We start from the raw sequence: 14,115 nt of genomic DNA on the forward strand, positions 1-14,115 counted from the left end.
AAATAGTCAGTTTTTGACTTCTCTCGCTGAGATAAAGCGTTTTGGCTTCTGCTTGCTGATCACTTGAAACTTAAGCATTAGACCTAATTCCAGTTTAATGCAGCCATATCTATTGCTGCTCAGCATTTCGGAGCTGTCCAACAACTAAGAAGGCTGAAAATTGAATGTAGTGCTGCAAATTTACAAATAGTCCATTTTTGACTTCTCTCGCTGAGATAAAGCGCTTTTGGCTTCTGGCTTGCTGATCACTAGAAACTTAAGCATTTGACCTAATTCCAGTTTAATGCAGCCAGATCTAGTGCTTCTCAGCATTTCGGAGCTGTCCAACAACTAAGAAGGCTGAACATTGAATGTAGTGCTGCAAAGTAAGAAATAGTCCATTTTTGACGTCTCTTGCTGAGATAAAGCGTTTTTGGCTTCTGGCTTGCTGATCACTAGAAACTTAAGCATTTGACCTAATTCCAGTTTAATGCAGCCAGATCTATTGCTGCTCATCATTTCGGAGCTGTCCAAACACTAAGAAGGCTGAAAATTGAATGTAGTGCTGCAAATTCACAAATAGTCAGTTTTTGACTTCTCTCGCTGAGATAAAGCGTTTTTGGCTTCTGCTTGCTGATCACTTGAAACTTAAGCATTAGACCTAATTCCAGTTTAATGCAGCCAGATCTATTGCTGCTCAGCATTTCGGAGCTGTCCAACAACTAAGAAGGCTGAAAATTGAATGTAGTGCTGCAAATTTACAAATAGTCCATTTTTGACTTCTCTCGCTGAGATAAAGCGTTTTTGGCTTCTGGCTTGCTGATCACTAGAAACTTAAGCATTTGACCTAATTCCAGTTTAATACAGCCAGATCTAGTGCTTCTCAGCATTTCGGAGCTGTCCAACAACTAAGAAGGGTGAAAATTGAATGTAGTGCTGCAAATTTACAAATAGTCCATTTTTGACTTCTCTCGCTGAGATAAAGCGTTTTTGGCTTCTGGCTTGCTGATCACTAGAAACTTAAACATTTGACCTAATTCCAATTTAATACAGCCAGATCTAGTGCTGCTCAGCATTTCGGAGCTGTCCAAACACTAAGAAGGCTGAAAATTGAATGTAGTGCTGCAAATTTACAAATAGTCAGTTTTTGACTTCTCTCGCTGAGATAAAGCGTTTTTGGCTTCTGGCTTGCTGATCACTAGAAACTTAAGCATTTGACCTAATTCCAGTTTAATGCAGCCAGATCTAGTGCTTCTCAGCATTTCGGAGCTGTCCAACAACTAAGAAGGCTGAACATTGAATGTAGTGCTGCAAAGTAAGAAATAGTCCATTTTTGACTTCTCTTGCTGAGATAAAGCGTTTTTGACTTCTGGCTTGCTGATCACTAGAAACTTAAGCATTTGACCTAATTCCAGTTTAATACAGCCAGATCTAGTGCTGCTCAGCATTTCGGAGCTGTCCAAACACTAAGAAGGCTGAAAATTGAATGTAGTGCTGCAAATTCACAAACAGTCAGTTTTTGACTTCTCTCGCTGAGATAAAGCTTTTTTGGCTTCTGGCTTGCTGATCACTTGAAACTTAAGCATTAGACCTAATTCCAGTTTAATACAGCCAGATCTGGTGCTGCTCAGCATTTCGGAGCTGTCCAACAACTAAGAAGGCTGAACATTGAATGTAGTGCTGCAAAGTAAGAAATAGTCAGTTTTTGACTTCTCTCGCTGAGGTAAAGCGTTTTTGGCTTCTGGCTTGCTGATCACTTGAAACTTAAGCATTTGACCTAATTCCAGTTTAATACAGCCAGATCTAGTGCTTCTCAACATTTCGGAGCTGTCCAACAACTAAGAAGGCTGAACATTGAATGTAGTGCTGCAAATTTACAAATAGTCCATTTTTGACTTCTCTCGCTGAGATAAAGCGTTTTTGGCTTCTGGCTTGCTGATCACTAGAAACTTAAGCATTTGACCTAATTCCAGTTTAATACAGCCAGATCTAGTGCTTCTCAGCATTTCGGAGCTGTCCAACAACTAAGAAGGGTGAAAATTGAATGTAGTGCTGCAAATTTACAAATAGTCCATTTTTGACTTCTCTCGCTGAGATAAAGCGTTTTTGGCTTCTGGCTTGCTGATCACTAGAAACTTAAACATTTGACCTAATTCCAATTTAATACAGCCAGATCTAGTGCTGCTCAGCATTTCGGAGCTGTCCAAACACTAAGAAGGCTGAAAATTGAATGTAGTGCTGCAAATTCACAAATAGTCAGTTTTTGACTTCTCTCGCTGAGATAAAGCGTTTTTGGCTTCTGGCTTGCTGATCACTAGAAACTTAAGCATTTGACCTAATTCCAGTTTAATGCAGCCAGATCTAGTGCTTCTCAGCATTTCGGAGCTGTCCAACAACTAAGAAGGCTGAACATTGAATGTAGTGCTGCAAAGTAAGAAATAGTCCATTTTTGACTTCTCTTGCTGAGATAAAGCGTTTTTGACTTCTGGCTTGCTGATCACTAGAAACTTAAGCATTTGACCTAATTCCAGTTTAATACAGCCAGATCTAGTGCTGCTCAGCATTTCGGAGCTGTCCAAACACTAAGAAGGCTGAAAATTGAATGTAGTGCTGCAAATTCACAAACAGTCAGTTTTTGACTTCTCTCGCTGAGATAAAGCTTTTTTGGCTTCTGGCTTGCTGATCACTTGAAACTTAAGCATTAGACCTAATTCCAGTTTAATACAGCCAGATCTGGTGCTGCTCAGCATTTCGGAGCTGTCCAACAACTAAGAAGGCTGAACATTGAATGTAGTGCTGCAAAGTAAGAAATAGTCAGTTTTTGACTTCTCTCGCTGAGGTAAAGCGTTTTTGGCTTCTGGCTTGCTGATCACTTGAAACTTAAGCATTTGACCTAATTCCAGTTTAATACAGCCAGATCTAGTGCTTCTCAACATTTCGGAGCTGTCCAACAACTAAGAAGGCTGAACATTGAATGTAGTGCTGCAAATTTACAAATAGTCCATTTTTGACTTCTCTCGCTGAGATAAAGCGTTTTTGGCTTCTGGCTTGCTGATCACTAGAAACTTAAGCATTTGACCTAATTCCAGTTTAATACAGCCAGATCTAGTGCTTCTCAGCATCTCGGAGCTGTCCAACAACTAAGAAGGCTGAACATTGAATGTAGTGCTGCAAAGTAAGAAATAGTCCATTTTTGACTTCTCTTGCTGAGATAAAGCGTTTTTGGCTTCTGGCTTGCTGATCACTTGAAACTTAAGCATTAGACCTAATTCCAGTTTAATGCAGCCAGATCTATTGCTGCTCAGCATTTCGGAGCTGTCCAACAACTAAGAAGGCTGAAAATTGAATGTAGTGCTGCAAATTTACAAATAGTCCATTTTTGACTTCTCTCGCTGAGATAAAGCGTTTTTGGCTTCTGGCTTGCTGATCACTAGAAACTTAAGCATTTGACCTAATTCCAGTTTAATACAGCCAGATCTAGTGCTTCTGAGCATTTCGGAGCTGTCCAAACACTAAGAAGGCTGAAAATTGAATGTAGTGCTGCAAATTCACAAATAGTCCATTTTTGACTTCTCTCGCTGAGATCAAGCGTTTTTGGCTTCTGCCTTGCTGATCACTAGAAACTTAAGCATTAGACCTAATTCCAGTTTAATGCAGCCAGATCTATTGCAGCTCAGCATTTCGGAGCTGTCCAAACACTAAGAAGGCTGAAAATTGAATGTAGTGCTGCAAATTCACAAATAGTCAGTTTTTGACTTCTCTCGCCGAGATAAAGCGTTTTTGGCTTCTGCTTGCTGATCACTTGAAACTTAAGCATTAGACCTAATTCCAGTTTAATGCAGCCAGATCTATTGCTGCTCAGCATTTCGGAGCTGTCCAACAACTAAGAAGGCTGAAAATTGAATGTAGTGCTGCAAATTTACAAATAGTCCATTTTTGACTTCTCTCGCTGAGATAAAGCGTTTTTGGCTTCTGGCTTGCTGATCACTAGAAACTTAAGCATTTGACCTAATTCCAGTTTAATGCAGCCAGATCTAGTGCTTCTCAGCATGTCGGAGCTGTCCAACAACTAAGAAGGCTGAACATTGAATGTAGTTCTGCAAAGTAAGAAATAGTCCATTTTTGACTTCTCTTGCTGAGATAAAGCGTTTTTGGCTTCTGGCTTGCTGATCACTAGAAACTTAAGCATTTGACCTAATTCCAGTTTAATACAGCCAGATCTAGTGCTGCTCAGCATTTCGGAGCTGTCCAAACACTAAGAAGGCTGAAAATTGAATGTAGTGCTGCAAATTCACAAATAGTCAGTTTTTGACTTCTCTCGCTGAGATAAAGCTTTTTTGGCTTCTGGCTTGCTGATCACTTGAAACTTAAGCATTAGACCTAATTCCAGTTTAATGCAGCCAGATCTATTGCTGCTCAGCATTTCGGAGCTGTCCAACAACTAAGAAGGCTGAAAATTGAATGTAGTGCTGCAAATTTACAAATAGTCCATTTTTGACTTCTCTCGCTGAGATAAAGCGTTTTTGGCTTCTGGCTTGCTGATCACTAGAAACTTAAGCATTTGACCTAATTCCAGTTTAATGCAGCCAGATCTAGTGCTTCTCAGCATTTCGGAGCTGTCCAACAACTAAGAAGGCTGAAAATTGAATGTAGTGCTGCAAATTTACAAATAGTCCATTTTTGACTTCTCTCGCTGAGATAAAGCGTTTTTGGCTTCTGGCTTGCTGATCACTTGAAACTTAAGCATTTGACCTAATTCCAGTTTAATACAGCCAGATCTAGTGCTTCTCAGTATTTCGGAGCTGTCCAACAACTAAGAAGGCTGAACACTGAATGTAGTGCTGCAAATTTACAAATAGTCCATTTTTGACTTCTCTCGCTGAGATAAAGCGTTTTTGGCTTCTGGCTTGCTGATCACTAGAAACTTAAGCATTTGACCTAATTCCAGTTTAATGCAGCCAGATCTAGTGCTTCTCAGCATTTCGGAGCTGTCCAACAACTAAGAAGGCTGAACATTGAATGTAGTGCTGCAAAGTAAGAAATAGTCCATTTTTGACTTCTCTTGCTGAGATAAAGCGTTTTTGACTTCTGGCTTGCTGATCACTAGAAACTTAAGCATTTGACCTAATTCCAGTTTAATACAGCCAGATCTTGTGCTGCTCAGCATTTCGGAGCTGTCTGTTAGGTAAATTGTATTATTATCAACTATTTGTTATATCTTTATTATGTTCTGAGTTTATGTATTCTTACTTATTTAGTTTAGTCATATGTTTTAAGGAATGTTAATCACTCTGCTTCCTTCCTCAGAGGAGGCCTCTCTGAAGAAGAGCAGTGACAGCGGCTCTTCTCAGAATGGCCTGCTTTGACCTCTTAGATAGTTATAAAACCATCGCCGTGAAGATTCACAACTTGTCCCGCTTGATCCTGGGTCAGGAACTGGATAAGCTAGTGCTAGATTGATTGTGTTGTTAGTTAGTGATAATCTTGGCGCTGTGACTGTGTGATGAAGTGTCTTTTCCCCTCCCCTTAGAGTTACAGCGCTCTCTGTGATTAGGGATCCTAAAGACAATAAAAAGAGAGGGGCAGGCAAATGTGCTTCAGAGCAGTTGGAGATTTGTAACTGAAAGCACATCTCTGTCTGTTCTCCTCGCGAGTATTAAGAATCTAACTTTCTCTTGTCTTTCCTGTGTTATGTGCTGTGTGTAATAGGTGTCAACTCTGACATAATTTGGTCCTTCGAGCCGGAGCTCAACATACCGGAAGGATTCCAGCGGGTAAGGCAGATGCCAGTAGAGACCGTGCACGGCAAGCTTCCTAGTGGAAGCTTTTCAGAACCTGTTCAAGGGCTGACACTCTGCCTGCCTGCTGGGATCTGAAGGTTGACGAGACTCCAAGGAAAGGCAACAGGGGTGAGTGATTCTTGTTTTAAAATAAAGAAAAAAAAAAAAAAAAGTGTGGCGAGTGACTGGGGGTCATTGCGCGTAAATAAAACCCTGGAAATTCTAGACTCTAACAGGTAACTAAATTAATGCACAAAATCCGCGTAGGATAGCGAAAGTCCTAGCGGAAAGTCTTCGCGTAACAGGCGGACGGAGCCTGGTGCTGTGCAAGGTTGGAGGCCTTGTCCTGTTAGGCTGCGGGGCCTGTCTAATACCCGTGGTAGCGGACTGCGGAGTCCGGCGACAAACAGGCGCTTAATTTCCGTAACAAAAAGTGTGGAAGTGAGAGGGATTGGAGGTTTAAATACCACTCGGTATTTTACCTCATATAAAACAGTAGGATTGTCAGCAGCAAACCTCTTGTGGATGCAATAGGCAAGATTCTCCCACTCGGAAGAGTTGAAGTGGAGAATACCACAACAAGGTATTTTTAATTGCTGGCCTACTGAAACAAACTCCAGTTCATAGGACTCCCTAGGAGTCAACGAACCTGGACCAAATTTAAATAAATAAATTTTTGAAGCTAAAATAGCAAACCAAAGGTAAATAAATTAATAATTTTTCAAATTAAAATTGCAAGTACTTTAAATAATGGGAAACACGAATTCTTGTAATTCCTCACTCGCTGAGGGTCCCGAAGGGGATGAGAAGTACATGCTGTCCAGATTTCCTGGTAGCACTGTATACATGACAAAATGGAAGAAGAAATATGGAGTAGAGGGGAAATTAAAATTTGAACAATGGCAAATTGTAGTAAAAACTTTGGAGAACAGTGTAATGGAAAAAAGAGGAAGAAAAAAAGGCGAAAAAGGAGGATGAGTTGAGTTGTGCTAAATTATGGTTAAAAGAATCCGAGAACTTATTTGTAAGAACAAAAGAAAGCACACGGACTGCTGTAACGGTGCAGGGAGCGCAAGCTCCTGCAGCCACTCCTCCCCCCGCCGCTGCAGCAGCTCAGTCTGCCCCAGTATCAGCCGCTGCGGTCTCAGCAGCACGACTGTACCCCTCATTAGACGAAGGGGCACAAGACTTATATGTTTTCAGACCCTGGACCTTAGAAGAAGCCAGGAAGGCTGTGGAAGGAATAACACCTGCAGCAGTGGATCCCGATATATGGGTAGAAGACATGACTGGATTAATTCATTCCTATAGATTAAATGGGACAGAAGCAGGGGAAGCTGCAATGCTCTCACTAGGGAAAGACTGGGCAAAAGTAAGAGGGAATTATACGGGAAAAATAACTGATCAAAATGGTAGATTAGGCCCAATAAAATACCCTATGGGAGCTAATCCAGAACTGAGTGAAGCATTCAAAGCACAATGGGATCCATTATGTGAAAGAGTCAAAAGAAATTTTCGCAAAAAAGCAAATTACCGCCACTTGGCAGGGATAAAACAAATAGCTGGAGAAAAAGTAGATGATTTCCGTTTGCGTTTTGAAAAAGAGTTTAAAATGCATAGTGGGATAACTTTTAATGAAGATGACACCAGTGCATATCAGCAGCAGCTGAAAAATGCTTTGCTGACGGGCTTTCGCCCTGAAATTGGGGGATGGATAAGAAAACACCTGGTTGAAATTGAAACTGTCCCTGTCTCACAATTAACCACGTGGGCAATTCATGCTGAAGAAATCCTTGAAAAACCTAACCAAGGATCGGATGTTTTTCAGCTGGGTGAATTTGGAGGTTTAGGAACCTCTGCCTTTTCCAACGGACCGATGAAAGGCCGTGGAAAAGGCAGAGACAGAGGAGGTCGCAATAGGCGACGAACCAAAAATGATACCCCACAAAATCCACGCAGTCCAAATGGCTGCTGGATTTGTGGCGGTACTGGCCACTGGGCAAGAAACTGCCCTTCAAAGATTGCTGCACGGAACAACAGGAGGGGTGGTGGAGTGAGGAGACCTCAAACAGGAGAAATCCTCAGCATGATCAGAGTTTATCACACCCCAAAAAGACAAACCACCACACCAAATTGATGAAATGGTGGACATATGTGCAGCTTGGGACATGTTAAGTGGAATCATAAAATAAATTGAATTTCTGTGCGATACCGGTGCATAAAAAAATATATATATATTTTAACGTTACCAAAATTAGGTTTAAACCTCACAAGTGACAAATAATTCATTTTAAGTATACTACTGTGGAAATAAATTAAACACCTCTAAGTGTTGAAAATAATTGATAATTGAATTTAACTCAAATTTAATTTAGAGTTTAATCCTATAAAGAATCTCAAAATTGATTGAAATTAGTTTGGTTTTCGTGTGATTTTTTGTTGATGCTTTTATGAATGCAAGTTAGTTCTATAAAGAAAAACTGCTAAAGAATTGAGTAACGGATGAAACTATTGACCATTTCATATTAGATATAAATAACTTACGTTGTTAACTTGTCTGAAATGCAAGGTTAAGTGAAAGTCTGAGATTTTAAGCAACCTGATAGATATGAATGGCTACAAAAAATTGATGATTGTGAATGACAGCAACACTTTCTAGATTTCAGTCTAAAACATTTTAATCTAGATTTGAATTATAGTCAAATTCAAAAAGAAAAATCTTGGATTAGAGGATTTGAGGTTTGGTTAAATTAAAGATGGACATTTTTATTCTAGAGGAATTCGATAGAAATGTTGAAAGCTGCTGAATTTAACAAAGAATAACCAAAATATAATCCTGCAATTAAAAGACTGTCTGCTAAAATATCTTCTATAGTGAACCTATGAGTTCACCTGTCCTCCCAAACACTTTATTAGAAGCTTACGTGACTGTGACACATGGGCAATGCCATGTGTTAAACGGGGGGGAAAGGGAAATGAGGTGATAAAAATAATATAATATAAATTGGTGCCTAATTATGCGGAAATTGTGGCACCTTTAAAAAAAAAATTAATGTATAGTGAAAATCTCAAAATATAAAGCAGGCCCTTGTGTCAACCTCTGCCCTAGCTTTACCAAGTAAACCTTTTGTTCAGACGGTGGATTGCAAAGGTCATTTTATGACCTCGGTACTGGCACAACAACATGGTGATAAAATGAGACCGGTCGCATATTACTCCTCAAACCTAGATAGTGTGGCGTGTGCGTTGCCTCACTGTGTGAGGGCTGTTATTGCTGCTTCCATGGCTGTTGAAGTTAGCGCTCTTATTGTACTATTTCATCCATTACCACTAAGAGTACCACACGTGGTATCAGCACTATTACTGCAGATAAATATGACCTTTTTATCACCTTTTTAGCAGAACAAACGGCTAGACGTAGAAGCAATTTAAAGGATCTACCATTAGACAAAGGTGAAACACTTTTTGTAGATGGTTGCTCGGAAAAAGATGAACTAGGGAAAACTCAAACTGGGTATGCAGTGGTAACTGATATGACAGTGCTAAAAGCTGAAAAGCTCCCTTCACATTACTCAGCCCAAGCTGCCGAATTAATTGCACTTACCACTGCTTGCAAACTTATGAAAGATAAAACAGTAACGATTTATACTGACAGTATGCGTTTGCAACTGTTCATACTTTTGCACAATATTGGCAATATAGAGGTATGATATCATCAACAGGAAAACCAGTGACACATGCAGAATTGTTAAAAGAATTACTTGAAGCTGTACAACTCCAAAAGCAACTACCAATCTGCAAATGTGCGGCACACACTGCAGGGACAGACAGAGTGTCCCTGGGGAATGCGTTCGCTGATAAGATGGCAAACAAGCAGCGACAGGAACAGTAACAGTGTTGCATTTAGAAGAAAGTTCAATCTTGTGATCAAAAGTTCTACGTGAAATGCAACAAGCAAGTCCACAAAATGAAAAAGAATTATGGACAAAGAAAGGAGCAACAATAATAGACGATATCTACAAAAGCTCTAACAATAAGCCTATTTTACAAAAAAAAAAAAAAAAAAAATCTATATAAATGGGCTGCAATATCGAGCCATGGTGTGTAACATGTCTCGACAGGGGGAATGGTCGGACAAGTACATCAGTATTATACTACTTATAGATTTATTTCTCATTCGAAAATTTTTTGTAGAACTTGTTCAATCTGCGCAATATACAACATTCCACAGACTGATTACAGTGACAAGTGATGTGAGAATGACATTGAAAAACCACTGTGCTTATCATCCTTAGAGTGCAGGGTTGGTGGAAAGAACAAATGGTACTGTGAAACGCAGATTAAAACATGTATTGGAGGAACTAGTAGGCCCTGGACACAATGTTTAGACTTGGTAAAATTATACATTAACATTACAAGTACATCAAAACTTACACCTTTTTAAAAACATTATTTGGAAGACTGTATAGATTGTCACAGTTTAATAATCAATGGTAAATAGATGAGGAAGCTACTTAAGCTGATTATATGAGAAGCTAACTTAAATAAACAAAAACAAACTATTTTGGCCTATACTCTCATCTCGGCGTATTTTCCTAAGTGGGACGGGCCGTACCAGGTGCTGCTGACTACTCCCACAGCCATAAAAATAGCAGAAAGGTCATTTCAGCTCAGAAGTAAAAAGAAAAAAAAAAAAAGACAGAATAAGTTCCGGAGGCTCACTGACCTACAGGGCAAAGGCCAGGTTGCAAAGGGGGCTAAACCAAATAGTTTGACCGTCTCAAAACTGGTGAAGATTGTCCACAACCCTGGAGCATCCTTAGGAGCCGAACGAACTTAAACATTACTGAAATGGCGAATAAAAATGTTGTTTTTTTATTTTCATTTTATGTTTTCAGCCGGGACAAAATAATAACTGCTTCTTATTTTATTATTCTTATTATTAATGGTAGATCAGGCTTTTAAATTAGTCAAGCAAGATTGTGTAGTATGTATGGAACCAAGACATTTACTATGGCCAACCCTAGCAATCATTAAAAAGTAATTCTTAATGATGAGTAAAACTAATCCTAAAAGCACTTGTAGGATTTATGTTCAATATTTCCTCTTGCAGTAACTGCTGAAAAGATTCCTTTCTAAAAGGAAAGCATAAATAATTATGACAATTTTTGATGAACTTTCACTTTTAGGCCAGTATTTTGACCCCACCTACTGATTGACTGCAACAAAGTTGGTAGCTTACTGGCCTTGCCTGCCTTTCATGTTGGCCGCATTTTCTGTACGGACTTTTTATTTTTCTCATTTTCATTACTTACTTTACTTGAAGGGAAAACTTAAGGCTTACAAAACCTTTGTACGTTCTGTCCTGGAGGGGATACTAAGAAGCTGGTTCAGTTGTAAACTAGGTTAAGTTAACCTTGTATAGGTAAAGCGCCTAATTTTTAACTAAATGATGCCTGCAGGTATGTCTATTAGCAAGTTTAATTTTGCCTGCACCTTGTTGTGTACATTACTTTAAGTTTATTTGACAAATTTACCAGTATATAAATAAAAAAAGAAGTCATTACTTATACTTTTCATTACCTTACTTGAGTAGATCCATTATTACAGTAATTTCCATACTTAAAGACGAGACATTTCAGATGCTTTAAGACTTTAACTGAAGTAAACTTTCTGTCAGTGACTTGGATTTTTACATAAGTCATATTTCGGAGAGATGTCCGGTGGTGGAGTGATAATGACAGGCTTTCTGATAAGTTACCCTGAAAGGTTACAGGTTTCTGTGCTCCAGTTTCTTTATTGCCTGTATTTGTTTATCCTATGACAGAAACCGATCTAACACATGTTCTGTCTTACCCTTTCCAGAAACGAGAGCTGTCATGGGAACATGTGCGTCTACATACATCCATGCCATCCGGGTCCCTCACCAATTTTGACCGATCAGGTTTTGAATCTACAGTTTGTTGGTGGTGTACTGTAAATAGGGACGTAGACGGAATCAATTTCATTCATTACAACGTGCCAAACTAAGTAACTAGACACAGGCTGAGTTCGAGGCGGTTCATGAGCAGCTGGCCGCTACTTCACTGATGGCTTTCCAAAACTGTGTAGCTCTTGACATGTTGCTAGCTGAGAAAGAGGTGGGTGTGTGTGTTGTCTTTGGAGAAAGATGTTGTATATACCTGCCAACCAACGCAGCAGCCGATGGGAGCCTGGCGGAGACCATTACGGGGCACCGAACCCTGAATGGCAAAATGAAGGACGCCTCTGGAGCAAACACCTCTATGTGGGATGCATGGTTTGAGGTTGTTGGAAGGTACCAAACCCTTGTGTCCTCTGCTTTAGTATCAATGGCAGTCTTTGCTGCCATTCTAACCTTGTGTGAATGCCGTTGTACTTTTTGCCTGCGTTCTTTGTTTAACCGTATCATCACCACAGCAATTTTGCCCATGGAGGACCGGATGGCACAGATGTATCCTTTGTTCGTAAAACAAGCTGAGTCTGAAACAGAATCCTCTGCTGAGGATTCCCCTTACATGTATTTAGATCCTAGTTTTTGAACTGAGTACAACCCTTGAGAGTAAAAATATTTGTGTTCTTAAAACAAATAAACCCCCAGCTGAAAATCATTTGAGGTGGCTGTTTAGAAGGGATGTGAGACTTAGAACAAATATTTGATAAACAGGGGGGAATGTTAGGTAAATTGTATTATTATCAACTATTTGTTATATCTTTATTATGTTCTGAGTTTATGTATTCTTACTTATTTAGTTTAGTCATATGTTTTAAGGAATGTTAATCACTCTGCTTCCTTCCTCAGAGGAGGCCTCTCTGAAGAAGAGCAGTGACAGCGGCTCTTCTCAGAATGGCCTGCTTTGACCTCTTAGATAGTTATAAAACCATCGCCGTGAAGATTCACAACTTGTCCCGCTTGATCCTGGGTCAGGAACTGGATAAGCTAGTGCTAGATTGATTGTGTTGTTAGTTAGTGATAATCTTGGCGCTGTGACTGTGTGATGAAGTGTCTTTTCCCCTCCCCTTAGAGTTACAGCGCTCTCTGTGATTAGGGATCCTAAAGACAATAAAAAGAGAGGGGCAGGCAAATGTGCTTCAGAGCAGTTGGAGATTTGTAACTGAAAGCACATCTCTGTCTGTTCTCCTCGCGAGTATTAAGAATCTAACTTTCTCTTGTCTTTCCTGTGTTATGTGCTGTGTGTAATAGGTGTCAACTCTGACACTGTCCAAACACTAAGAAGGCTGAAAATTGAATGTAGTGCTGCAAATTCACAAATAGTCAGTTTTTGACTTCTCTCGCTGAGATAAAGCTTTTTTGGCTTCTGGCTTGCTGATCACTTGAAACTTAAGCATTAGACCTAATTCCAGTTTAATACAGCCAGATCTAGTGCTGCTCAGCATTTCGGAGCTGTCCAACAACTAAGAAGGCTGAACATTGAATGTAGTGCTGCAAAGTAAGAAATAGTCCATTTTTGACTTCTCTCGCTGAGATAAAGCGTTTTTGGCTTCTGGCTTGCTGATCACTTGAAACTTAAGCATTAGACCTAATTATAGTTAAATGCAGCCAGATCTATTGCTGCTCAGCATTTCGTAGCTGTCCAAACACTAAGAAGGCTGAAAATTGAATGTAGTGCTCTAAATTCACAAATAGTCAGTTTTTGACTTCTCTCGCTGAGATAAAGCGTTTTTGGCTTCTGCTTGCTGATCACTTGAAACTTAAGCATTAGACCTAATTCCAGTTTAATGCAGCCAGATCTATTGCTGCTCAGCATTTCGGAGCTGTCCAACAACTAAGAAGGCTGAAAATTGAATGTAGTGCTGCAAATTTACAAATAGTCCATTTTTGACTTCTCTCGCTGAGATAAAGCGTTTTTGGCTTCTGGCTTGCTGATCAATAGAAACTTAAGCATTTGACCTAATTCCAGTTTAATGCAGCCAGATCTAGTGCTTCTCAGCATTTCGGAGCTGTCCAACAACTAAGAAGGCTGAACATTGAATGTAGTGCTGCAAAGTAAGAAATAGTCCATTTTTGACTTCTCTTGCTGAGATAAAGCGTTTTTGGCTTCTGGCTTGCTGATCACTAGAAACTTAAGCATTTGACCTAATTCCAGTTTAATGCAGCCAGATCTATTGCTGCTCAGCATTTCGGAGCTGTCCAAACACCAAGAAGGCTGAAAATTGAATGTAGTGCTGCAAATTCACAAATAGTCAGTTTTTGACTTCTCTCGCTGAGATAAAGCGTTTTTGGCTTCTGCTTGCTGATCACTTGAAACTTAAGCATTAGACCTAATTCCAGTTTAATGCAGCCAGATCTATTGCTGCTCAGCATTTCGGAGCTGTC

General features: G+C 39.7%; 1 protein-coding gene and 1 long non-coding RNA gene across 2 annotated transcripts; both read left to right on the forward strand.

Annotated features, from left to right (window-relative positions):
* Nucleotides 1-5,468: 5,468 nt before the first annotated feature.
* On the forward strand, nt 5,469-12,346 carry LOC148155641 (uncharacterized). Its single transcript, XR_015764982.1, has 2 exons — nt 5,469-5,888; nt 11,625-12,346. It is a non-coding gene; the product is annotated as an uncharacterized LOC148155641 (long non-coding RNA).
* Nucleotides 6,510-9,247, forward strand: LOC148155642 (uncharacterized). The gene is made up of 2 exons (XM_088011421.1): nt 6,510-6,591; nt 6,707-9,247. The coding sequence occupies exons 1-2, from the start codon at nt 6,510-6,512 to the stop codon at nt 7,894-7,896; spliced, it is 1,272 nt and encodes a 423-aa protein (XP_087867547.1). The 3' UTR covers nt 7,897-9,247.
* Nucleotides 12,347-14,115: the final 1,769 nt, after the last annotated feature.

Source organism: Poecilia mexicana, unplaced genomic scaffold, assembly GCF_051168715.1.
Source record: "Poecilia mexicana isolate PSO_F unplaced genomic scaffold, ASM5116871v1 scaffold_13, whole genome shotgun sequence".
Lineage (NCBI taxonomy): Eukaryota > Metazoa > Chordata > Actinopteri > Cyprinodontiformes > Poeciliidae > Poecilia > Poecilia mexicana.

Bases quoted from the DNA above. Each gene is read 5' to 3' on its own strand.
- LOC148155642 (XM_088011421.1), top strand. From the start codon at position 6,510: ATGGGAAACACGAATTCTTGTAATTCCTCACTCGCTGAGGGTCCCGAA. The intron at 6,592-6,706 runs GTAGCACTGTAT...AATGGAAAAAAG, and splicing joins CATGCTGTCCAGATTTCCTG to AGGAAGAAAAAAAGGCGAAA.